The sequence below is a fragment of the Somniosus microcephalus genome, chromosome 21 (assembly GCF_052327205.1).
Source record: "Somniosus microcephalus isolate GS21.2 chromosome 21, FLI_Smic_1.0, whole genome shotgun sequence".
Taxonomy (NCBI): domain Eukaryota; kingdom Metazoa; phylum Chordata; class Chondrichthyes; order Squaliformes; family Somniosidae; genus Somniosus; species Somniosus microcephalus.
Window position 1 is genome coordinate 22,970,864 of NC_141007.1, and position 26,978 is coordinate 22,997,841.

General features: G+C 46.0%; 1 protein-coding gene across 1 annotated transcript in view; it reads left to right on the forward strand.

The window, feature by feature from the left end:
• The window catches only part of cacna1g (calcium channel, voltage-dependent, T type, alpha 1G subunit), a 372,735-nt gene that overhangs the window by 50,449 nt on the left and 295,308 nt on the right, over positions 1 to 26,978 (forward strand). The window contains exons 3-5 of the mRNA XM_085963330.1: positions 4,565 to 4,662; positions 13,826 to 13,985; positions 21,523 to 21,829. Coding sequence (XP_085819456.1) covers positions 4,565 to 4,662; positions 13,826 to 13,985; positions 21,523 to 21,829 — 565 coding nt within the window. The remainder of the gene's footprint in view (positions 1 to 4,564; positions 4,663 to 13,825; positions 13,986 to 21,522; positions 21,830 to 26,978) is intronic.

A 26,978-nucleotide genomic window follows, 5' to 3' on the forward strand; every position in this document is an offset into this window, starting at 1 on the left:
CGCAGGATTACAGTGAGCGGGGAAAATAAACAAATTTAACTAGGCCAAGAAGGCAGAGATTTCTCTCAACCTGACAGCAGTCTAAGTGTGAAATGAGTTTTTTGCATTTTTACCCACAGAAATCTACACTTGAGGGAAAGTAGATAGTAAAAAAAGAAAGACTTGCATTTATACAGCGTCTTTCATGATGTCATGACGTGCCAAAGTGCTTTGCAGCCAATGCAGTACATTTGCTGGGTAATCACTGTTGTAATGTAGGGAATGCAGCAGCCAATTTGCACATAGCAAGATCCCATGAACAGCAATGAGATAATGGGCCAGAAATTCGAGTTGGAGGCTTCCCACGGGCGCAAGCCCCCCGACCTGCACTTGCATAGCGCGCCAGCCGCTGTGCTGTGGGCCCACGTGGGATTCCGATCCTGGGCCTCCTCCAGCTGCCGGTGTGCAGTGCTTGCGTATCCCAACGGCGCAGTTAGTTCGCAGCGTCCCCTGGGATCACGTGGGCCATGGGGAGCCAATCGGAGCAGGGAATCTCCATTCATAGATTTGACAGGAAGACCTGTCAAATCTATGAATAGAGATCGGCCCCAAAACCTAAGTAAAATTTCAAATAAAAAAAATTTTTAAATCACATTTTTAAAATAACTATAAATGACATAAATTAACTATTTTAAACAAAAATTTAAATTTTTGAAAAATTAATTAAAGTTTTTAACGGGGCTAAGAATAAACTTACCTTTCTTTAAAGTATTTTAAAATGATAAACCTGTGGAAAAAATGTTTTAATTTTACTTAATTAACCTCTTACCTTGTTAAAAGCAGGCCTTGTGCAGCTGCTCGGGACTTGCCCGCACGGAGAAACCTGTGGAAAAAAAGTCGGAAGTTCCAGGTCTACGCGCTGCCTCTCTGGCGCACGCGTTTGACCTCCGAACCCCTTCCTTCAAGGGAACGGACGTTCTGGTTTCCAGTGCATGCGCAGTGCATGCGCGAAACTGACACTTCCGTTGGTCATCGGGGAGAACTCCCCTGCCTTTCTTCGAAATAGTGCCGTTGTTTTACATCCACCTGAGAGAGCAGACAGCGCCTCGTTTTTAACACCTCATCCGAAAAACGACACCTCCGACAGTGCAGCACTCCCTCGGCACCGAACTAAAGTGTCAGCCTAGATTTTGTGCTCAAGTCTCTGGGGTGTGACTTGAACCCACAACCTTCTGATTCAGAGGCGAGGGTGCTACCCACTGAGCCACAGCTGACACCAAAGCATATAATAATACAGGAACTCATCGATTTGGGGAAGGTGCTGGTTATATTTGTAATAATTACGCATTTTAGACTTGTAAAGCTGCAGTGGAGATGTAAACAATTAACCAACCAGCATTTACAGTGAAAGCAACTTAAAGTATTTTCAATGGAATAAAGATGCCTGGCAGCAGAATAAAAATGAAAAAAAATCATTTTGAGCTTTCAAACCAGTGCTGAGTGCCGACGGCTACCATGGAAGCAGAATATTTTGTGGTTGAAAGCACATCACAGGCACTCAAGAGCTCCTCCTGATCATGATTGGCCAGGAGCATTTTGATGATTTACATTCAACGCCTGTGCAAACTTCTAAAAAAAAAATCATTAACTCGCCGCGGGCAGAAACCGCCAAGCGGCTGTGTATACGAGACATTTCCTCTTGCGCTACCGTGACAGCAACCGCTGGCAAACAGAACGGTGGCGGTCCCACCACCAGAACATCGGAGAACTTCTGTTGCCTTCCACCTCGCAGGGTCCAACGCAAATGCCTTGGACGCTACTTTTGTAGCTGGTGGACCAGGTGTCATTAGGCATTTCTGAGTTTGAGTTTTTTGGAAAAGTATCAAACATATCAGGAGTCCAATTTGCATTCTCTATTGAGCCTGAAGGCAACCCAGTGAGGCCTCAATGTCCTGCTCCCCACTATATTGTTATATGGGCTTACAGAAGCCAATGGTGCTATACCACAACCAATATACAACATCTTCCTCCAGCATCAAGTCCTGGATGAGTTTAACTTCCTGCAGTTCAACATCAGCAAAACTAATGCCATCCTATTCAGCTCACCTAACTGTGGACTCCATTAGCCTCCTTGGCTGCTTACTCAGGTTGAGCCCGCTGATCGCCAGCCTCTGTGTTCTGTTCATCACTGAGCTGAGCTTTCTACCCCACGTCCAGTCTATCGTCATGACCTCCTTCTTCCCCCTCTGGAACATTTTCCCACTGACACGTTACCTCACCCTGTCTGCTTCTGATATTCTCATTCACACCTTCAACAGCATAACGATGAGCTTTCAAATCAGGCTGCTATCTGGGATGGCAGGAATGACGTATGAGGAGAGATTGTGTCGATTGGGCTTGTACTCACTGGAGTTTAGAAGATTGAGAGGGGATCTCATCGAAACCTATAAAATTTTGTCAGGCCTGGACAGACTAGATGCAGGAAGGATGTTCCCGATGGCCAGGGAGTCCAGAACTAGGGGTCATAGTCTAAGGATAAGGGATAAGCCATTTAGGACTGAGATGAGGAGGAATTTCTTCACGCAGAGAGTGGTGAACCTGTGGAATTCTCTGCCACAGAGGGCGGTGGAGGCCAGTTCATTAAATATATTCAAGAAGGAGTTGGATATATTTCTTAAGGCTAAGGGGATCAAGGGATATGGGGAGAAGGCAGGGACGCGGTACTGACTTTGGATGATCAGCCATGATCTCATTGAAAGGCTCGAGGGGCCGAATGACCTACTCCTGCTCCTATCTTCTATGTTTCTATGTTTCAAATGCCCTCCTTGCCAGCCACCCCAACTCTGCCTTTCACAAACTCCAGCTGATTCGTATCAGCTCCGCCCATGACAAGCCCCACTGGCTCCCTGTGCCCCCAGCAGATCCACTTGCAGCTCTTCGTCTTCATTCATGTCCCTCCATGGCCTCTTCTACTAAACACTTAACTCACTGTGCTCCTCTCCAGCCATATCCCTCACCCTGCACCTACTATTCCCCTCACTGTGAATTACTGCTTGTTCCTCACTCTTTCTGCTCCGTCAGAGACCAAGCTTTCAACCACTGCAGCTGTGCCATGTGGAATTCTCTTCCGAGGCCATTTTGTCTTCCTCCCTCTCCCTTGCCTGTAAAAACCCTCCTAAAAGCCCATCTGTTTGACAGGGCCTACCATCCCCCTCCAGTGCGGCTCAGTGGGTAGCACGCTCACTTCTGAGTCCAAAGGTTGCAGGTTCAAGTCCTGCTCCAAAGACTTGAGCAGAAAAGTCTAGATTGATGCTCCAGTGCAGTGCTGAGGGAGTGAGGTGCTGCCTTTCGGATGAGATGTTAAACCGAGGCTCCGTCTACCCTCTCAGGTGAACGTAGAAGAATCCATGGCACTATTCAAAGAAGAGCGGGGGAATTCTCCCCATTGTCCTGGCCAATATTTATCCCACAACCAACATCACTAAAACAGATTATATGGTCATTAACAGATTGCTGTTAGTGGAACCTTGCTGTGCACAAATTGGCTGTCATGTTTCTTACATTACAACAGTGACTACATGTCAAAAGTACTTCATTGACTGTAAAGTGCTTTGGGACGTCCTGAGGTTGTGGAAGGCGCTATATAAATGCAGGTTCCTTCTTTTACTTCCTGCCTCGTGCCTACTGATAAAGTGCTCTGAAACAGTCTTTCATGTGATGAGTGCTACAAACATGTCAATTCCTGTTTCAAATCACTTTGCAAGCTATTAAACCCATCGGCTATGTCTTTGTGAAAGTATTCTGCATATCTGAACTCTGGGCCTTTATCTATTGTTCTCCCCCCTTTGCTTTGTTCAGTACTATAGATAGGGCCGCCAACCCTCCAGGATTGGCCTGGAGTCTCCAGGAATTGAAGATTAATTTCCTGGACGCTGCTGCGAGCAAACCAGGAGCAAAATCATAGAGGCATTATACAAAATTGTGGCTTTTTTTCCAGTTTGTTTGAACACTTTCATTAATGAGTTATAAAAATAGGGGGAAAAAAGGCTGTTTGACTAACAGTCAAGATGAATCCAATCGGGTATCAAAGAGTCTGTTCGCTTTCCAATTGGCGCGGGAAGGTGGGGTGTCCCGGAGGATGGACCGATGGCAGGAGTGTGGCGGTGGGAGATCATTTGATAAAACCCCCAGGAATACACCCAACCAGAGTTGGCAAACCCAAGCTGTGGAGGAGGTCTCTTGAGCCTGACCATGTCAGTTCTGCTGAAGGGTCCCACCTGGAACATTAACCTTGTCTTTCTCTTTCAGGTGCTAACGAGCCTGTTGTGAATTTTCTGGTTGTAGTTCAGATTTACGGGACTCGTGGTTTTTTTTTCTTTCCTTTATTTTTGTCTCTACGCGATATCACAGAATCTGAAAAGAGATGATGACAGCGTGACCCTAAATCATGCTCCTGTTGTAGAACTGTCGGGAGTAAGGGTGGGGGGAGGGGGGGAAGAAATGAATGGCGTCTTACAGCAATTACCTTGTCTACTGTCAGAAACGATCCACACTGGGTAATCATTGCTTTCTGTTTGCTTTTCAGCATGTTAGAGTATTCACTGGACCTAGAGAATGTCAGTCTATCAGCAGTCCGTACTGTGAGGGTCCTGAGACCACTACGAGCCATTAACCGAGTTCCCAGTAAGTGTGTTTGTTCCTCAGTAACATTTAAACAGCTTTTTCCTCCCCTATATTTATTTTTTTAGGTAACTGATGTGACTGCAAGAGCTGCATGTGGTAACTGGGATTTCCCCCCCCCCCCCCCCCCCAGAACGTGTGGTGAAGTACGATGGAAGGAAGCAAAGGCTGGCCCCTTTTATAAAACAATGGATGGCCTTGCATTCTAGGCCTCTTACTGGGTCTTAAAGCCTGCTGGATGAGAGAAAGCACAGGGCTGGTAGTCAACGGTCATCATGGTAAATCTTACCTTCGTGTGATGGTGTAAAACGGACAATAGCAAATCGGCAGCCTGTTTAACATCTCTCCCGATTTGAAGTCGATGGAAATAAAATTCGGGAGATATGCAAAACAGGTTGCCAACTCGCTATCGCCCGTTTTACATTCGCGTGCAAAGTCAAGATCTACCTCATTATGGCATATTGTATTTAGTGGCACTGTTTTTGAAGGAATATTTAAAAATAAAAACATACATAACCTGTTATGAGATCCATTAACAGCAGACTGCAAACTGTTTATAGGAAGCTTCGCACTCAATGTCTAATTTCATTTCTCCCCATCCCTCACTCCCTCCTTACAACCAATAGAAGTTGGGGGACATTTTTCACCCATCTGGCGTTGAGTTCTCAATCGGACTGAGCACAGTGCTCGGCCAAGGTGCTGAACCCTTTCAGTCATGGCTAAATCAATTAAGATGTCTGTAAAATGCAAAATGGCCTACTGAATCTGCAAATTTAGTGCTTTGAACTCAGGCTTTGGGTTGATGAGCTGCGATCAAAGGTCCAAGCCGGTCTCAATTCAGTCACTCCCCTATGAATCAAATGAGGTTGAACTGCGAGCTGGCTTGATTGTGAAGTAGATACTCCAGGTGCATTTTGCACGCCAGATTTTAGCTCTGTTGAGCTGAGGCTGGAGCTATACTGTTGTGGAAAGGCAGGTTACATAGAAACATAGAAGATAGGAGCAGGAGTAGGCCATTCGGCCGCTTGAGCCTGTTCCACCATTCAATGAGATCATGGCTGATCATCCAAATTCAAGTACCATGTCCCTGCTTTCTCCCCATATCCCTTGATCCCTTTAGCCTTAAGAAATATATCTAACTCCTTCTTGAATATATTTAATGAATTGGCCTCAACTGCCTTCTGTGGTAGAGAATTCCACAGGTTCACCACTCTCTGGGTGAAGAAATTCCTCCTCATCTCTGTCCTAAATGGCTTACCCCTTATCCTTAGACTGTGGCGCCTGGTTCTGGACTCCCCGGCCATCGGGAACATCCTTCCTGCATTTAGTCTGTCTAGTCCTGTTAGAATTTTATAAGTTTCAATGAGATCCCCTCTCATTCTTCTAAACTCCAGCGAGTATAAGCCCAATCGACCCAATCTCTCCTCATACGTCATTCCTGCCATCCCAGGTATCAGTCTGGTGAATCTTCGCTGCACTCCCTCCATGGCAAGAACATCCTTCCTCAGATAAGGCGACCAAAACTGCACACAATACTCAAGATGTGGTCTCACCAAGGCCCTGTACAACTGCAGCAAGACATCCTTGTTCCTGTACTCGAACCCTCTCGCTATGAAGGCCAACATACCATTTGCCTTCTTAACCGCCTGCTGCACCTGCATGCTTACCTTCAGCGACTGGTGCACAAGGACACCCAGGTCTCGTTGCACTTCCCCTTCTCCCAATCTATTGCCGTTCAGATAATAATCTGCCTTCCTGTTTTTGCCACCAAAGTGGATAACCTCACATTTATCCACATTGGGCAGATGCATGGCAGATGCAGTATAATCACCCAACCTGTCAAAATCATACTGGAGTTTCTCGGCATCCTCCTCACAGCACACACGCCCACCCAGCTTTGTGTCATCTGCAAACTTGGAGATATTACATCTAGGTTGGAGAAAGGGGAAAGTGCTCACCAGTCACAACTCTCTCACGTGACCGACGCTGAGTTCTGGTGCGTACTGGGTTGTGGCGGTCATTTGCCATCAGGGAAACGTGAGATTTACGATCAAACACCAAGGCCGTGAGAACTGGGCCAAACAACACTCTTGTATTTAGGATGTTGGGGGTGTAGAGATCTCTTGACCCAGCCTGAGTATTGCAATCTCCCACGTTTATGGAGTGTATGATTGTACCGATAATGACCCCTGTTTTCCTCTCACTTGGGCCTTTAGCTTTAACAGAGGGCTCTCAGTATGACCACGGATGACAGGATAGCCCTGTCCCTATAACTTTCCCTCATTGATGAGGGACTTCAGTTATGTGGCGAGATGAGAGAAGCTGAGTTTGTTCTCCTTACAGCAGAGAAGGTTAAGGGGAGATTTAATAGAGATGTTCAAAATTATGAGGGGATTTGATAGAGTAAATAAGGAGAAACTATTTCCACTGGCGGAAGGGTCGGTAAGCAGAGGACACAGATTTAAGGTAATTGGCAAAAGAACCAGAGGCGACATGCGGAGAATTTATTTATGCAGCAAGTTGTTATGATCTGGAATGCACTGCCTGAAAGGGCGGTGGAAGCAGATTCAATAGTAACTTTCAAAAGGGAACTGGATAAATACTTGAAAAGGAAAAATGTGCAGGGCTATGGGGAAAGAGCAGGGGAGTGGGACTAATTGGATGGCTCTTTCAAAGAGCCGGCACAGGCATGATGGGCCAAATGGCCTCCTTCTGTGCTGTAAGATTCTAGGATTCTTCAGTGCCAAAAGAAAAGGAAACACTTGCAGCTCTCACAGCATGCAGGCTGTGAAGAGATTAGGGTGACAGAATAGAGAAAAGAGAAAGACAGGAGAGGAAGATAAGAGCGTGGAGAGAACAACAAATGGATGCCAGTGGGCTGTTTCCTGCGACAGACACAGAGCTACTACTTCTAACCATGTTTACGTTGCACTGGGTCGATGCCTTAGGTACACAGCTCACAACCGAGGCTGTCACCTAGAATCTGTCCAGCGCCGACAACTGTTTAAACATACGGGCCTGTGTTTACTTTACAGAGGGCGATGCTTTCAAATAAAGTTACATTTTTATCCAAAGTGAATGAATCTCATTCCGACTTATCAGGCCTCTCAACCATATCCTAGGCGGAATTTGTTTAATGCAAATTTCGGTACAGAAGGAGGCCATTCGGCCCTTCGTGTCTGTGCTGGTGCTGGCTCCACGGCAGAGCTACTTACTTTAATCTTATTTCCTGACATTCTTTAATAGTTTTCACCCCCAACTGTTTATCTAATTCCTTCCCAAATGCCGTGATTGGCTCAGCTTCAATAGCCACTAATCGTAATGGACTCCATATTCTATTCTACGAGCCCTTCGTGTGAAAACATTTCTCCTAACCTCCCCATTAGTGTCAGCTTTGGCTCAGTGTTCGCACTCTCACCTCTGAGGCAACAAGCTTTGTGTTCAAGCCCCACCTCAGAGACTTGTGTTGATAATCCGGGCTGACACTTCAGTGTGGCACTGAGGAAGTGCTGCATTGTCGGAGGTGCCGACCTTCAGATGAGGGGGTAGAAATTGGTATGCATTGCGCCCACTTCTCGGGCGCAAAACAGGCATAAAGTACACCAATTTAGCCGTGGGGCGGCCTGTGCCCAATCTGCGCAGGCGTTGGTCCTACTGTTAAATTTGTGTGACTCATTTTGTAGGCATTGCTGGCAGATGCCAAAAACAGGCATTTGGCCCTTTGTATATATTAATTAGGGGCCTAATTCCTGTTGATATCTATCGATCCTCGGGCCTCTTACTTTCGCACCGCTGAGGCTGGGCCAATTTTTACCCCGAGATGTTAAACCGAAGTCCTGCCTGTCTGCTCAGGTGGACATAAAAGATCCCACGGCACGGTTCGAAGAAGAAGCAGAATGTTCTCTTGGTGTCTTGGCTAACATTAAGCCCTCAACCAAATAAACAGATCAACTGCTCTCATTGTTGTTTGTGGGATGTTGCTGTGCGCAAATTGGCGTTTGCCTACATTACAGCAGTGACTACACTTTGAAAGTACTTCATTGGCTGCAAAGCGCTTTGGGACGTCCTGACAGTGTGAAAGGCGCTATAGAAATATACCTTTTTTCTTTCTTTCAACGGGGTAAATTCCAACTTTGGCAGGGGTGTACATAACTGGTGGTAGCAGATCGGCTGCCGTTATACACCCCTTTAATGGAATGGAAAGGAAAATCAGGTGGAAAGTGTAACAGGCGGCTGATCTGTTAGCACCTATCTTGGACCCCCACCGAAGATGAATTGTAACCCCTATGTTTCTAATGCTATCTGGAGTCCCCACCACCATTCCCCATCCGCCCCCCCCCCCACCCCCACCCCAGTTACTAACCCATCAACTGGTGGAAATAATCTTCTGCTACTCTTTCCTTCCTTTGGCACCATTGGCGGCTGTGCCTTCAGCTCTCTGGGCCCTAAGCTCTGGAATTCCCTCCCTAAACCTCTCCGCCTCTCTCTCCTCCTTTAAGACACTCCTTAAAACCAAACTCTTTGACCAAGGTTTTGGTCCACCTGTCCTAATATCCCCTTATGTGGCTCGGTGTCCAATGTTGTCTGATAACGTTCCTGTGAAGCGCTTTGGGACGTTTTACTACGTTAAAGGTGCTATATAAATGCAAGTTGCTGTTGCTTGCTCTTCTTTCTTGTCCTCCTTTACTCTCTCCTGTAGAGTGGCCCTCACACCGGGCCCAACGCATTTGGCCATGTTGCCCCTTCCTCAACGATCGTTCTCTCCGGTTACTTTCAGTCAACGGGAGCAACTTCATTAGCAATCAGGCGTCTCCTGAAGATAGATGGCCCAGCATTAGCTATGCTTCAAAGTGTCAGATTAAAAGCCAGTCATTTGGGCGATGTCATTAATAACATTTATTTTATCGGTGGAAGTGCTGTTGTACCAGCTTTTCCAAGGCCAGAAATTATCATCTTTTTCCAGTTTAATGACAATCTGATAGATGATAAAAACCAAGCCTATGCTGTTTAATTGTTGCTATAATTAGGTAAATTAATTTTCAAATCAGCTAGCCGTAGCTCATATCTCTGAAATATAATTTTGGTTGAATCGAGACATAAGGGGATGTGATAGGACAAGTAATAATTGCATCCATCATTTTCATCAATATTAACAGTTGTCGGGAGTGATTTTATCACTGGCCGTTAATACTCCTCTTTATATGAAGTTATTTTGGATTGGATTAAATGAGTAATTTTGAAAGCAGGAGACAGACACGAATGTCAATTGGATCCAGATACTTTCAGTGATTTTATCTCGTCGGAATTATTGAAGTGCTTTTTTCCATCGTTGTTGGAACAGTTTGGAGACGAAATTCTGACCATTATTTTTTGGGGCAAAAGTGATGTAGTTCCGGCTGAGGGGGAGCTGGAATTTGGGGCATGTCAGGTAGGGCAGCATTACACCTGTTCTAAAGTACACCGTCGTTTCTGGTGGAGCCGGCCGTTGACTCAGGATGAGCCTGCCCCAAAGTGGTCCGTGCATGTAAATGAAGGCAACAAACTGCTGTGCCAGAAACTCTGCCACCTACACCTGACCCCAAGTTAACCCCGTGGAAAAGAGGGGTCAGGGACCGGCACGACTTCTCAAACCAGGAAGTGGTTGGGTTCACAAGCTTTGCATGTCCGCAAGCTTTGTCCGAAGCATTAGTTTTGACTGAGGCAATCAGAAGAATCTTTTCCCTGCTGCACAGCTAACGGTGGATTCCGCAAACTGCCTTTTAGCAGTTTTGGGCAGGGAAATCTTCAGCATCCTGCCATCACCATGGAGCTCACGTCTGTCCTTATAATGGAGGCAGAACAGGAGCAGGAGGAAGAGGAAATGAGAGCAGCACGATGGGTCAAGCCACACCCAAGGAGAGATGACCAACTGGGAGGTCCCTTCCGCCAGAGTCTACTGACCTTGCTGCTCCCTCGATGAGGTCTCAGAAGAGGTCTGCTGAAAGAGGCAGTGGTTTCAGTAAGGAGGCATTGAAGGAACTGTCTCCTATTGTAAATTGACCTCCAAACATCCTCTCAACACACAAAAAACAAAGAACAGGCTCATTTCAGAACACTGGACCTAATATCACAAAGTGGTTTTACTCTGCTGTTAAGTGCTTCTTATTCCTCTCGTGCCTACCCCTGTGCTGTGTCTAAACCTATCCTGGCGGTGTGCCGAGGTGACACTTAGAGCCAGGGATGCTGCTTGGTTGCACTGGTAACATGATCCCCTTGGGACCAAGGTGGCTCGGGTCTCAGGGCTTCTGAATCCCGCGAGGACTCCAGTAGGCTGCGTCGTCACTGCAACTCCGCGGGCAGCCTGGTCCCGCATCTTCACACCAGCATGAGCAGGCATCTGAGGGGCACTGGCTGCAAACCTCTGCCTATTTAAATTAACCAGCCTCACAATTGTGGGCCAGGTAAGTGCCGCTACCTGATATCACGTCCTGCCTGCCTTCCAACGATGCAGTGGCGCCATCTTTACTCCCCACCTCTCCTGAGGGTGCTGGTGGGGTGCAGATATACGCAGCCCCCGATTGACCTCGAATACTTCCCCAAGTGGCCATTCTACAGGTGTGAGCTTAAACCCCGAGAGTCAGCAGGGGCATCGCAGCCAATCCCCATCCCGCCCTCGTGCGACGCCCATGCAAGAGTCCTTCCCAGCAGGAGTCACTGGATAGTACTCGGGAGCAATAACGCTGGCTGACCTTTCACCTCCCTGGCCTAGAGGTGCTGATGCCAGTCATCGCACCCTTGGCAGATATCAGCTAGCTCAGCACAGACTGGGATTGAACCTCTGCTGTGTGAGGCTCGGCCCGTCACCGCATCAACTCAATGGGACAGATCTCGCGGGGCAATTAATGTGCAAATCCAGCAGGTTCTTGAAAATAACTGGGAGGCTAAGGGCGAGATGCCATTTGTGCGAGAGCAGTGTAAATCAGTCAGCAAGTTCTGGAGATTCACAACTCACGGCGTATCTCTTCATCCCCTGAACTTGCTGGCCGGTTTGCGCATTAATAACAGCATGGGCCGTTAACACACCGTTATATTTCCAGGAACATTCGGCCCATTAGCCCATCAGGGGATCCTAAAACTCTGTATTGTTGAGGAAAAGGCTGCTTTGTTGTAGTTTAATTATTTTTCAGGGGGTCTCTATTTGGGCAAGGCTCCAACGTTAGTGTAAAATACCCCCCGACACACTGAATTTTATTATTCGTGCACTGTCTCAAAAGAGACCCTTTGGGTATTGAGTGCTCTTTCTAGCCTTTGGAATATGGAGATTTCCTATCAGCAATGATTTCATGCAAATTTTTCAGATGTTAAATATTTATAGATCATTCATTCTGTGACACTTTTCTATCTATTTTTATTTTTTGCCCTGATATTGCATAACCCACGAATGTCAAAAACACATTGACGTGTTATGGACATTGAATAAAGATTTATGCTCAGCCACTTCTGCCGAAAGCCGGAGATGTGATACCGAATAAAGTTATCTTTGGAAGCTGATGAGAGAAGTGTTGGAAGTCAATCATAGCACAACAGACACTGCCCATTCAGCCTTCCTTTCTCTTAACCCTCCAATTTTCTGCCCTCCACTCTTGAAGGTGCGGGCTCTTGTTGGCCGGGGTTCCATGGCACTGGCCACCTTTAGGTACTTCCACCAAGCTCTTTCTCTTGATGTTTAAACAGGCTGTTCACCCATGAGGGGAGGCCAGAGGACTGCAGGTCACCACAGAACCCTATCTCAGCACAGTGCCCCACTTTCAAGAGGGGTAGGTCTAGAATAATAGAATCATAGAATCTAATAGCACACAAGGAGGTCATTTGGCCCGTCGTGCCTGTGCTGTCCCTTTGAAAGAGCTATCCAATTAGTCCCACTCACTTGCTCTTTCTCCTTTTCAAGTGTATATCTAATTCCCTTTTGAAAGTTACTATTGAATCTGCTTCCCTTTCAGGCAGCGCATTCCAGATCATAACAACTCGCTGCCTAAAAAAATTCTCCTAATTTTCCTTCAGGTTCTTTTGCCAATTACCTTAAATCCGTGTCCTCTGGTTACTGACCCTCTTGCCAGTGGAAACAGTTTCTCCTTATTTACTCTTATCAAAACCCCTCATAATTTTTGAACACTTCTATTAAACCTCCCCTTAACCATCTCTGCTCTAAAAAGGACAATCCCAGCTTCTCTAGCCTTGCCACATAACTGAAGTCCCTCACTCCCAATATCATTCTGGTAAATCTCCTCTGCACCCTCTCCAAGGTCTTAAAAAAGAGAGGAAAATAAAAGGGGGCAAAACAATCCAATGCCTCAATTGTAAAGCATTCTGGAGCATATCTGAACAATGAAGTTAAAACTTAAAACCCAGAGCATGTGTGTGTGCCTGGTGCAACGTGGGGTTTTCACCTCAAGCACACAATGGTGGTATCCATTTTAGACTGATGCATAAGTATGGTTAAAAAGCGACAAGCTGTATCTGTCACTCGTGATCACTCAGTGGCATTAAACGTGATCTACTTCTCTCCTCCGCACTGACCCCTTTCCTGCCTTAAGGGATGTTCGATTAGACTGTGCATTTCTATAATCCTTCATTCTAATGTTTGATCTTACAGACCTATAGAAGCTCTAAATCTGCAGACATTATAGTAATAAAAAAGGGGTGTGTGCTTTAATATCTGAAAAAATAGATATCGACTGCAACAAAGATGGAAATACTGATTAAAATACATCAATGAATTGCTAGATTAAGAAGTGTTGATTGATACAAGTATTAATTCAATATTTATTGATAAATATTAAAAGATGGCAGAGCAATGCTTAATTGACAGATGACAGATTAATGTGTTTAGAAAAATGTGATGGATATTAATGAATAACTGATGTACGATTTGCATAGTGTATCTTAACTGATTAGCTAACACAGCGACAGAGCAGTATATTAATCCATTTGGAAACATATTGATATTAATAGATAATTGATGAACCTGACAGATGATTAATGCATTGATAAACTGCACACTTTGTCTTGCTGAGCATTAGTAGGCTGACGAAGGGTTGACAGCTGCTGTCAGATTACTGCACTCACTGGACCCAGGAACAGGAATGGCAAGAAATGGTTGTGTTCATTTTCTGCTCTTGTCCCACAGGTATGCGGATACTGGTGACCCTGCTGCTGGACACTTTGCCTATGTTAGGCAATGTACTTCTCCTCTGTTTCTTTGTCTTCTTTATTTTCGGCATTGTCGGGGTCCAGCTGTGGGCAGGACTACTGCGAAACAGGTGCTTTCTCGAAGAAAACTTTACAATGTGAGTATGTCTCTTCTAAAGACCTGGTTGGTTGGATTGATTGACTACACAACCAAAAATCAGATTGTCCCCAAGCCTGTAAATGCTAATGTGTATGTTGCATGCGCAACCTTCAATCTGATTCTGGCGCCTATGTCGCGGTATATCACATGGGAGGAGATTGGCAGCTAACGTACATACACAAGATGCTCGGTAAACCGGTAACAAATCCACCAGCACCAACGCTCATTTCCCTGCTCGCTGAGTTTGCTCATGGCAGCCACACATTTGCCCAGTTGGCACTGAGATGTTATGCCAGCTATACAACAGCAGATGTGCACGAATTGTAGGAACAGCAGGCAGCCATTGAGCCCCTCAAGCCTTTTTGTCCATTCAATTAGATCATGGACTATCTGTACCTCAACTCCATTTAGCTGCCTTTGTTCCATATCCATTTATACCCTTACCCAACCAAAATCTCTCAATTTCAGTCTTGGAAATTTCAATTGATCCAACATCCACAGCCTTTTGGGGGAGCGAGTTGCAGAGTGCTTCCTGATTTCACTCCTAAACAGCCTAAGCTCTAATTTTAAGGTTATGCCCCTTTGTTCTAGATTCCCCCACCAGAGGAAATAGTTTCTCCATATCTACCCTATCAAATCCCTCAATCATTTTAAACACCTCAGTTAGATCATTGAGGTGCTTTTTTTTCCTGTTTGAGTGGTGTTGATGTCATCGGAGACTACGGGGGGGGGGGTGAATTTGTCAGCCGCGGGGAGGCGGGTTTGGAGGCGGGACTGCCGGGAAAATGGCAGAATCTGGGGCAGGGGAGGGAAGAGGAAGGAAATATGTTCCGATGCCAGTGAAACGTGGATCTGGACCGGGTGCCCAACAGTGAAGAGGGGGTCGTCTCTCCTCTCCCTGAAGTAAATCTGATTCTCCTCGGGGATGGCAGAGATTTTTATTCCTGTAGACAGCTCTGCTGTCCCCAGCTTCTTAAATAAATATTAAATAAATATTCAAAAGTGCATTCATAAGCAACTCAACTTAATTAAAAAGCAATTAAAAAATCACAATAGTTTGAACATTTTTATTAACTCTATATTGGAAGGAAGGCTGCAGATGAAACGAGATTCGCTGTGTTCAGCGTATTGAGTCAGAATGCTAGGTTTTCACCTCTGGGACCAGCATTTCAATCCAATAATGGCTAATAGAATGAAAGCCTGTTCTGTTTGCAGGTTCTGTGGGGTTTGCCCCATCCCACATTGTGAATCAAATATCCGCAATAGTATCTTTATAACTCTCAGTTTCCTTTTCTCACTGTCAGTACCACTGAGTTAAAATTAAAGAAAGACTTGCATTTATATCGCGCCTTTCACAGCGTCTAAAAGCGCTTTACCAGCCAATGAAGTACTTTTTGAAGTGTAGTCACTGTTGTAATGTAGGAAACTCGGCAGCCAATTTGTGCACAGCAAGCTCCCACAAACAGCAGTGTGACAATGACGAGATAATCTGTTTTAGTAATTCCAGTTGAGGGACAAATATTGGTCAGGACACCGAGGAGAACTTCCAAGCTCTTCTTCGAAGCAGTTCCATGGGATCTTTTACAGCCACCTGAGAAGGCAGATTGTTTAACGCTTCATCTGAAAGACGGCACCTCTGACAGGGCAGCACTCCCTCAGTGCTGCACTGGAGTGTCGGCCTAGATTTTGTGCTCGAGTCTCTAAAGCGGGACTATGAACCCACAACCTTCTGACACAGAGGCGAGAGAGTTACCACTGAGCCAAGTTGGGCGAGGTGTAAATCGGGCTGCCAATTTGCTATCATTCCGTTTTGCACTCCTTCTTCCAATTCTCTCCCCCTCCTAAAGGTGTTGGCTCGTGGTGTGTTATGGGTCTGTCGGTTCCGACAGCCCGCTACACAAGCCTGGACTGTGAGTTTGACAGAGTTTGACTGTGGAGGGCCATGTCCAATCCTGTTCTCACCCAGCTAAACTACACAGGCATATTTTCCAGAAGGAGAGAGTGATAAAGAAGGGAAACTTCTTGGCGTTTGCCAGAAGGGCTTGGATGATTTTCCCTTCCTTGGTCCCGCAGCACTGAAGTTGATTGTAATGCCCTTACCTCCACCCCTGTCGCGGTCAGCTGTCTCAGCTCAGACCGAGGCTCGTACCCAGGGCTTTCTTGACCAGTGTGGCTCAGTAACGCGTCGAGGAAGCTCGTGTGTTTTTGTTTTTACATAAGAACATAAGAAATAGGAGCAGGAGTAGGCCATTCGGCCCCTCGAGCCTGCTCCACCATTCAATAAGGTCATGGCTGATCTGGTCCTGGCCTCAACTCCACTTCCCTGCCCACTCCCCATAACCCTCGACTCCCTTATCGTTCAAAAATCTGTCTATCTCCACCTTAAATATATTCAATGACCCAGCCTCCACAGCTCTCTGGGGTAGAGAATTCCAAAGATTTATGACCCTCTGAGAGAAGAAATTCCTCCTCATCTCCGTTTTCTTTCTTTTTAAAGTGCCCTTTATGGTCTCCCACCTCCCTCAGCCTCATTGGCACATTCACAACGCCAGTGAGAAGCACTGCTGTGAAACACGTGTGCGGTGTAAAACATGAATAATTAGTGAACATTTCCTGCTTGGATGAATGTTATGCACTTTACAAATTTCGTATAATGGGAGAAAATCAGAAGTAATTTGAGGCATTGGAATTCTGTGCAGGGCTCAGAGGTACATTTGGAACAGGTATGGGTTTATCTGCAGGCAACTGGACCGTTCTAATGAAGTTGTGGAAATGTCTTTCATTAAAAGAAAACTGCTTTAGAAATTAATAGTACGTTTCAGATGATTATTTATAATGCTGTTATACAGCAAAAGGCCCCTGCTTGTCGCTATCTATTGGAGCGGAAGATTATTGTCCTCCTTCCCCTCCCAAAATATCTAGTGAATCAGAGAATTCCTGTCATGGGGTAGAGGGCTGTTCTTGTGCCATCTATTGGAGCAGAGGATACCTCCTGATTCCTTTTCTACTGCCACCTAATGGATTGGAGGAGTTCTCCCTTTGGCGCCACCTTGTGGAGCAGAGGATTACTTTTACATTGACATCTAGTGGGGAGGAGGACACTACCCTTGGCAGGGAAAAGTTTTAAAGATCGACAGGTTCAGTATTTGGTCGGCCGTGACTCAATGGGTAGCTCCCTCGCCCCTGAGTCAGAAGGTTGTGGGTTCAAGTCCCACTCCAGAGACTTGAGCACATAATCTAGGCTGACACTCCAGTGCAGTGCTGAGGGAGTGCAGCACTGCCAGAGGTGCCGTCTTCGAGATGAGACATTAAACCAAGGCCCTCTCTGCCTTCTCAGGTGAATGAGCAATGAGAGGAACAGACTAACATTTGGCTAACATTTATTCCTTAGTCAACATCACTAAAACAGATTATCTGGTCAGTTATCTCATTGCTGTCTGTCGGACCTTGCTGTGCACAAGTTAGCTGTTATGCTTCTCTACATTACAATAGTGACGACACTTTAAAAATACTTAGTTGACAGCAAAGCACTTTGGGACATCCTGAAGACGAGAAAGGTGTTACATAAATGTAAGTCATTTCTTTCTATTTACATTGACCGTTTTTATTTTTGTCCCAGGTTTCTCCCCTCATCTCCTGAAGGTGCTGAAGCTTGCTGATAACCTCCCAGTACCTCATCCAAGCACATTCTTCATGGCTGAGCTTTACAGTCAACGTTGGCATCTATTAACCAGGAGGAGCATCACAGCTGAGCTTGGTCCTGTCCTTAAATGATGCCTATACATTCACTTTGCAACAGGATCGGTGGCATTGTGGTTATGATACTGGACTAGTAATCCAGAGGCCTGGACTAATGATCATGAGTTTAAATCTCACCACGGCAGCTGGGGAATTTAAATTTAGTTAATGGCCCAGAAATTCGGGTCGGGGGCTTCCCGCGGGTGCAAGCCTCCGACCTGCACTTACCGCGCCGGCCGTTGAGCTATGGGCCCGCGTGGGATTCCGATCCTGGGCCTCCTCCAACTGCCGGCGCGCAGTGCTTGCGTATCCCAGGGGCGCAGTTAGATCGATGCGTCCCCTGGGATCACGTGGGCCATGGAGAGCCAATCGGAGCAGGGAATGCTTCATTCATAAGTTTGACCTATAAATACTCAAAACATCACTAAATCTTCAAAAAAAATTTTTTTTAAATCACATTTTTAAAATAAACTATAAATTACATGAAATAACTATTTTAAACAATAATTTAAATTTTTGAAAAAATTAATTACATTTTCTAACGGGGCTAAAAATAAACTTACCTTTCTTTAAAGTATTTAAAAATAATAAACCTGTGGAAAAAAAGTTTTAATTTTAATTAATTCACCACTTACCTTATAAAAAGCAGGCCTTGCGACTGCTTTTTACATGTCTAACTTCTGGAGACTTACCCTCCCGGGAAAACCTGCAAAAAAAAACGTAAGTTCGATGCGCACGCGTTGCCTCTCCTGCACACGCGTTCGACTTCTGAACCCCTTCTTTCAGGGGAATGGAAGTGCCGGTTTCCTGCGCATGCGCAGTGCATGCACGAAACCGGCACTTCCATTGGGCTTACGGGTGAGTACCCCGTGCGTACTCACCCGTGGAGACCCGAATTTCTGGGCCATTAAATAAATCTGGAATGAAAAGCTAGTATCCGTAATGTTGACCGTGAAACTACCGGATTGTTGTAAAAGCCCATCTGGTTCACGGATGCCCTTTAGGGAAGGAAATATGCCTTCCTTACCCAGTCTGGGCCTATATGTAACTCCAGACCCACAGCAATGGCTGACTCTTAACAGCCCTCTGAAATGGCCTAGCAAGCCATTCAGTGATGGGCAATAAATGCTGGCCTTGCCAGCGATGTCCACATCCCGGGAATAAATAAAAAAAACCCGGAGTGTGTACGCTGTATGATTTTTCCCTTCGAACCTAGTTTGGGGTCAGTTTTAGTGCCCAGATCACCAACCCAGCGGAAATCGAGTAATTAAGGACGCGCCAGCGAGCACTGGAACCTTCCTTGTCTGTATAGATGTGTTCCTAACTGGGCAGTGAATTCACCAACTAATAGGCCACAGGTTCACTCCCACACAGCGAGTTCCCAATTCCCTCCTGAAGCAAGAGGTGGAGACAAGGCCCTGGGCAAAAGAAGGAAGAGAAAATTACAGGGGAAGGTATTCCTGCACCATTTGCAGGCATTGCCTTCAGAGCAACTTTAGAGGGAGGCCTGGGGGGTCACCTTGGCGATGAATGGTTGCATGGCAACCAGGTGTGCAAGGAAGGTCAGGACAGAAAAATACCTTAACAAGATGAAGAAAAAAAATTGCTGTAAACCTGAGGCACAGTAACACCCGTTTGCAACCAAATAGAATAATGCCAATTGGTGTCTCCTGGAGCACTTTGCTGTTGTCATGGCATGGTTTCTTTCCAATAACACTTGGTATCTAATCACTGGACAGGACTTTTCATAACTTTAAAATCCAATTGTGCAAATGACTGCTGGTTGACCTCAGTCTTTGCGAGCACTTGAACCAGGACATCTCTCGGCGCAGTGGGAATGATTCAGCACTGAGCCACAACTTGTAGCCCCCACTTAAAGCCAAGTTTATGAGCTGTCGGAGAGAAAGCAAAGGACCCCTCCGGAGCTGTTAATGATCCACCGTTGGACAGAATGCATGTGGACCTGAATTAGACTGGGAGGCAATCTCAGATGTCACTTGGTGCTTTTAAAGATGAACAGGCCAGTAGTGATTTCCTGTGCAGAGTGGTGTTACACAGAGTTACATAGGGGGAAAAATTCAGTATCGCCCCGTTTGGGGCGCCATTATCGGCCGTGCGCAAAGTTTAGCGCCTGGCGCTAATTATCGCCTCCGATGGCAAACTTGGCTTTTATCGCCCCTGGTGGTGATTGGAGCGCTAAATCAGGCACTTCACACCTGTCTTAAGGCGCAAAGGCCGAGGAGCGAGGCGCTACCTCAGAGCGCTGGTGAAGCAAGGAAGGGCAAATCAAAATGAACCTGCAAAGTGCTGCTCAGTACTCAAAGCTCCTTCACACAGTGTTGAGTCTCTCCAGAAGTCTCTCTCTCTCTCTCAGAATGCGTGGTGCAAAAATGTCACCGACAAAAAAAGGCAGGAAGCGGTCGCCTTTAAATCGCGCTCCCACAGTCCCTTTCTGACAGCATAACGCTCCCCTCAACCTGTCATTGCTAGCGGCAGGTGGTAAGGGAGGGGGCGCCACTCAATATCCTGTCTGGGGTGCTAACGGGGCATTGCGCACTCGACTGACGTCACGATCTGCCGGCACAGGAGATCGTGGCTGTAGTGTTTAGCGTCGCTGCAAAATGTCTAGTTAATTTTGCGAGTGACGCAAACACCGCCGCACCCGGGCACTAGTTGCTTTGCGCCCTCTTAAGGCGCTAACGGGAGACGCAAACAACTGAATTTTTCCCCCATAGAATTTACAGCACAGCGACTAGTTAATTTACAGCACAGCGACTAGTTAATTTACAGCACAGCGACTAGTTAATTTACAACACAGCGACTAGTTAATTTACAGCACAGCGACTAGTTAATTTACAGCACAGCGACTAGTTAATTTACAGCGCAGCGACTAGTTAATTTACAGCGCAGCGACTAGTTAATTTACAGCGCAGCGACTAGTTAATTTACAGCGCAGCGACTAGTTAATTTACAGCGCAGCGACTAGTTAATTTACAGCGCAGCGCCAGGCTGTTCGGCCCAACTGGTCCGTGCTGGCGTTTATGCTCCACACGAGCCTCCTCCCACCCGGCTTCATCTCTCCCTATCTGCATAACCTTTTATTCTTTTCTCCCTCGTACTTATTTAGCTTCCCCTTAAAGACATCTACGCTATTCGCCTCAACTATTCCTTGCGGTAGCGAGTTCCACATTCTAACCTCTCTCTGTGCACTGGAGGAGCGATTGTTAACCCCAGGCCTTTAACTTGTTCAGAACCGAAGTCCTGTGTTGTTTTGGTGGTGCAGACCATTCCTGTTGAGCGAGGGACCATCACGTCACCATATTACCAGGAGTGCTCCCTTATCACAAATTCAGAACAAGGTTCAAGTGAAGTGTTTCTATTAGATAATTTTGCCCAGGCCTTTGAACTTGTAAGGCCCCATTGAGTCTGAAACACTGCAGGAAGAAGAAGATCTGTCATGCCCCTGTGGTGAAGCACTTGCAATAATTCCATGTATTGCATGGGTGAGAAAGCTACTAAAACATGTTCTAAATTTTGTTGGGATAACATTCCCTTTTTTAAAACTGGCTGCTTACACCTGATGCAGTTTCCGTTAACTTGAGGGTAGTTAATGGAAAATCGATGTTTGTCCTCATCCCCAGTTTGCAAACCTCAATCGCAATTCATAGGCTTTAAGCTCACAGGGTGACGGGAACCAGAAAAGACCAATTGTCCGCCTATCAGGCTTATCGAGGCCACTTTTCCCTGGTGTCAAGCTTGTTTTTCTCTAATTCTGCTGCTCTTCTCTTTTCTCACAGACCTGCCTCTCAAGAGTTGGATCGATATTACCACACAGAAAATGATGACGAGAACCCCTTCATATGCTCCCTCCTGAAGGATAATGGAATGCGCTACTGCCGCAGCGTGCCCCAAAGACGAGTGAACAACGTGGAATGTACCTTGGACGATACGAATTACTACCTGTTACTGAGTAACACCACAGACAACATCAGCTGTGTAAACTGGAATCAGTACTACACCCAGTGCCAGCCTGCTGATCACAACCCATTCAAAGGAGCCATCAACTTCGATAACATTGGATACGCATGGATAGCAATATTTCAGGTACATCGAGTGTTTCTCCCTTGCTTGGCCTAAGACTTTTACAGTGAAGCAGACCGGGAGGCTCCACTTCCGTTGGCCTCAAATAGTAAATATGAAGCTGTCACTTGCATTTGCAAGACAGTTCTACTGTTCATTAGTTGATACTAGGGACAATAGTCTTCAGTGAATGGCATCCAGAGGCAACAGTTGTGAGTAGGCGGCATCATTGGACAATAGTCTTCAGTAATTGAGAACAATAGTCTTCAATGAGCAGGCAATAATCTTCAGTGTGTGGTATCCATCCAGAGAGTAGGAATAAACGGGTCATTTTCAGGTTGGCAGGCTGTATCTAGTGGGCTGCCACAAGGATCAGTGCTTAGGCCGCAGCTATTCACAATCTATATTAATGACTTAGATGAAGGGACCGAGTGTAGTATATTCAAGTTTGCTGACGATACAAAGCTAGGTGGGAAAATAAGCTGTGAGGCGGACACAAAAAGCCTGCAAAGGGATATAGACAGGTTAAGTGAGTGGGCAAGAAGTTGGCCGCTGGAGTATAATGTGGGTAAGTGTGAGGTTATTCACTTTGGTAGGAAGAATAGAAAAACAAAATATTTTTTAAATGGTGAGAAACTATTAGATTTTGGTGTTCAGAGAGATTTGGGTGTCCTCGTACATGAAACACAGAAAGTTAACATGCAGGTACAGCAAGCAATTAGGAAGGCAAATGGCATGTTGGCCTTTATTGCAAGGGGGTTGGAGTAATGAAGTCTTGCTGCAATTGTACAGGGCTTTGGTGAGACCACACCTGGAGTTCCGTGCACAGTTTTGGTCTCCGTACCTGAGGAAGGACATACTTGCCTTGGAGACGGTGCAACGAAGGTTCACTAGATTGATTCCTGGGATGAGAGGGTTGTCCTATGAGGAGAGATTGAGTAGAATGGGTCTATACTCTCTGGAGTTTAGAAGAATGAGAGGTGATCTCATTGAAAAATATTTTATTCTGAGAGATCTTGACAGTGTAGATGTTGAGCGGCTGTTTCCCCTGGCTGGAGAGTCTCGAACTGGGGGCATAGTCTCATGATAAGGGGTCGGCCGTTTAGGACTGAAATGAAGGGAAATTTCTTCACTCCGAGGGTTATGAATCTTTGGAATTCTCTACCCCAGAAGGCTGTCTATGCTCAGTCGATGATTATATTCAAGGCTAAGATGGATAGATTTTTGGGCTCTAAAGGAATCAAGGGAGATGGGGATCGGGCGGGAAAGTGTTGAGGTCCAAGTTCAGCCATGATTTTATTGAATAGCAGAGCAGGCTCGAAGGGCCATATGGCCTAAACCTACTTGTGGTTCTTATGTAACGGTCTTCAGTTGGTTATGGTAACGGGAAATAGTCTTCAGTGAGTAGAGTCAGTGAGCATTCATTTTTTTAGTGAGTAGTTTTGGAGCAAAATAACAGAAACTTTGCCCTTTGACACCTAATGCTCAGGCTATCAGTTATGCAATGCAGCTTAATTTATTAATATGAACATCAATATAGACTGCAAGTTCTCAGGATGTGGGTTAAACTATTTTGCCTCAAATAATGGAGATGGCCTGGAGTGGATAAAAATGCCTCCAACTTGGTTAGTTGCAACTCACTCTCAGTCACTCTTTGATCCTGAGTTAAGTAGTTTCTTATTAAAGTCACGAACTGCAGTCATTCTCTAAATAACAGAGGGCCTTTTCCTTGTCAACAGTTCATTCCCGGTATGTACCCGGACTGCTGATCAATTTCCAACAGATGCAAGTGGAATATTGAGATCTATTGAGATATTTTTGTATTGTTCTTATTTGTTTGGAGTCTTGTGTGAACAAACCAAACTGAATAAACCAAAAGCTGACTGGTGGGAAGTGCCAGGGTGGCCAGTGGCTGTAAGCTTCGTGTGATGAATGTACGCGGAACAGAAAGCAGATCCCCTAGATCTGAGCCCAGCTAAAGCTCCTCTGCATTGTACTCAGTCCTGATGTTTTTGTAAGAAATCACACAACACCAGGTTATAGTCCAACAGCTTTATTTGAAATCACAAGCTTTCGGAGCGCTGCTCCTTCGTCAGGTGAAGTGGAGCGATGCATAAAAACACAGCTTATATAGTCAGAGAATAATGTCAGATGTTTACAGGTAATCTTTCTAACTGCCATTTATCACACCTCGGCAGAGAGATAATCACAGCAATCAAAGGTGTAAATGGTGTCCAAACAGGTCAGTCAGGAAAACATTACATCAAAGAACAATGAGGTGGGGTCACAAGGGGTCAAATGTTGCAGATGCTGGGGTCTGTATGAAAAACAAAAAAACAGACAAAAAACATTTTTTTTGCTGGAAATCACAGCAGGTCTGGCCGCATCTGTGTGGAGAGAACAAGCCAATGACGACTCGAGTCTGGATGACCCTGCGTCAGGTGGGGTTACATGTAGCGTGACATGAACCCAAGATCCCGGTTGAGGCCGTCCTCATGGGTGCGGAACTTGGCTATCAGTTTCTGCTCAATGATTTTGCGTTGTCGTGTGTCTCGAAGGCCACCTTGGAGAATGCTTACCCGAAGATCGGAGGCTGAATGTCCTTGACTGCTGAAGTGTTCCCCGACTGGGAGAGAACACTCCTGCCTGGCGATTGTTGTGCGGTGTCCGTTCATCCGTTGTCACAGTGTCTGCATGGTCTCGCCGATGTACCATGCTCCGAGCATCCTTTCCTGCAACGTATGAGGTAGACAACGTTGGCCGAGTCACATGAGTATGTACCATGTACCTGGTGGGTGGTGTCCTCACGTGTGATGATGGTATCTGTGTTGATGATCTGGCATGTCTTGCAGAGGTTGCTGTGGCAGGGTTGTGTGGTGTCGTGGTCGCTGTTCTCCTGAAAGCTGGGTAATTTGCTGCGAACGATGGTCTGTTTGAGGTTAGGCGGCTGTTTGAAGGCGAGTAGTGGAGGCGTGGGGATGGCCTTAGCGAGGTGTTCGTCGTCATCGATGACATGTTGAAGGCTGCGAAGAACATGGCGTAGTTTCTCCGCTCCAGGGAAGTACTGGATGACGAAGGGTACTCTGTTGGTTGTGTCCCGTGTTTGTCTTCTGAGGAGGTCTATGCGATTTTTCGCTGTGGCCCGTCGGAACTGTCGATCGACGAGTCGAGCGTCATATCCCGTTCTTACGAGGGCGTCTTTCAGTGTCTGTAGGTGTCCATCGCGTTCCTCCTCGTCTGAGCAGATCCTGTGTATTCGCAGGGCTTGTCCATAGGGGATGGCTTCTTTAACGTGGTTAGGGTGGAAGCTGGAGAAGTGGAGCATCATGAGGTTGTCCGTGGGCTTGCGGTAGCGTGAAGTGCTTAGGTGTCCGTCTTTGATGGAGATTCGCGTGTCCAAGAATGAAACCGATTCTGAGGAGTAGTCCATGGTGAGTTTGATGGTGGGATGGAACTTGTTGATGTTATCGTGTAGTCTTTTCAGTGATTCTTCGCCGTGGGTCCATAGGAAGAAAATGTCGTCGATGTATCTGGTGTATAGCGTTGGTTGGAGGTCCTGTGCAGCGAAGAAGCCTTGCTCAAACTTGTGCATGAAGATGTTGGCATATTGGGGTGCGAATTTGGTCCCCATGGCTGTTCCGTGTGTTTGGGTAAAGAACTGGTTGTCGAAGGTGAAGACATTGTGGTCAAGGATGAAGCGGATGAGTTGTAGGATGGCGTCTGGAGATTGGCTGTTGTTGGTGTTGACTACTGAGGCTGTCGCAGCAATGCCGTCATCGTGGGGGATACTGGTGTAGAGTGCCGAGACGTCCATCGTGGCGAGGAGTGTTCCTGGTTCAACTGGTCCTCATTGTTCTTTGATGTAATGTTTTCCTGACTGACTTGTTTGGACACCATTTACACCTTTGATTGCTGTGATTATCTCTCTGCCGAGGTGTGATAAATGGCAGTTAGAAAGATTACCTGTAAACATCTGACATTATTCTCTGACTATATAAGCTGTGTTTTTATGCATCTCTCCACTTCACCTGACAAAGGAGCAGCGCTCCGAAAGCTTGTGATTTCAAATAAAGCTGTTGCACTATAACCTGGTGTTGTGTGATTTCTTACATTTGTCCACCCCAGTCCAACACCGGCATCTGCACACTGATGTTTTTGGTCAGTGTCAATCAGGACAATCAGATAAAAGTAGCAGTTTAATTTACACCAACTTGCCCCACCATCACAGGGTTCAATTCTGACAAGAAAAAAAAAATCCTTGTACACTTTGGTGCTGGCTGCTAGGGAGAATGTGTTGGGTTTTATACTAGCTCAGTAACAGGGTGACCCTGGGTCCACTGTATAATATGTGGAAGCTTATTTTATGTCACTCTAAAATGACAGAAGAGGAAACATTTCTGGCCGTCCAGCCTTAACGTTTCTCATCAAACCAGAATGTTGGTGGCGAGCAATAAAAAAAGCAAACCAAGCACTGGGGTGCAAAAAAGACTCGCAAGAATTATACCGGAACTGAGCGGATATACTTATCAAGAAAAGTTAAACAGACTTAGGACTCTTTTCTCTAGAAAAGAGAAGGCTGAGAAAGAAGAAAGAAAGAAAGACTTGCATTTATATAGCACCTTTCATGACCGCCGGATGTCTCAGCGCTTTACAGCCAATGAAGTGGTAATGTGGGAAATGCGGCAGCCAATTTGTGCACAGCAAGCTCCCACAGACAGCAATGTGAAAATGACCAGATAATCTGTTTTTGTTATGCTGGTTGAGGGAGAGAAATCCTGGGCTTCATGAACCTGGGCTTCATGAACAGAGGTATAGAGTACAAAAGCATGGAATAACCTGTATAAAACACTGGTTCAGCCTCAACCGGAATATTGTGTCCAATTCTGGGCACTGCACTTTAGGAAGGATGTGAAGGCCTTAGAGAGGGTGCAGAAAAGATTTACAAGAATGATTCCAGGAATGAGGGACTTCAGTTACATGGATTGACTGGAAAAGCTGGGGTTGTTCTCCTTAGAGCAGAGAAGATTGAGAGGAGATTCGATAGAGGTGTTCAAAATCATGAGGGGTCTGGACAGAGTAGATAGAGGGAAACTGTTCCCAGTGGCAGAAGGGTCGAGAACCAGAGGACACAGATTTAAGGTGATTGGCAAAAGAACCAAAGGCGACATGAGGA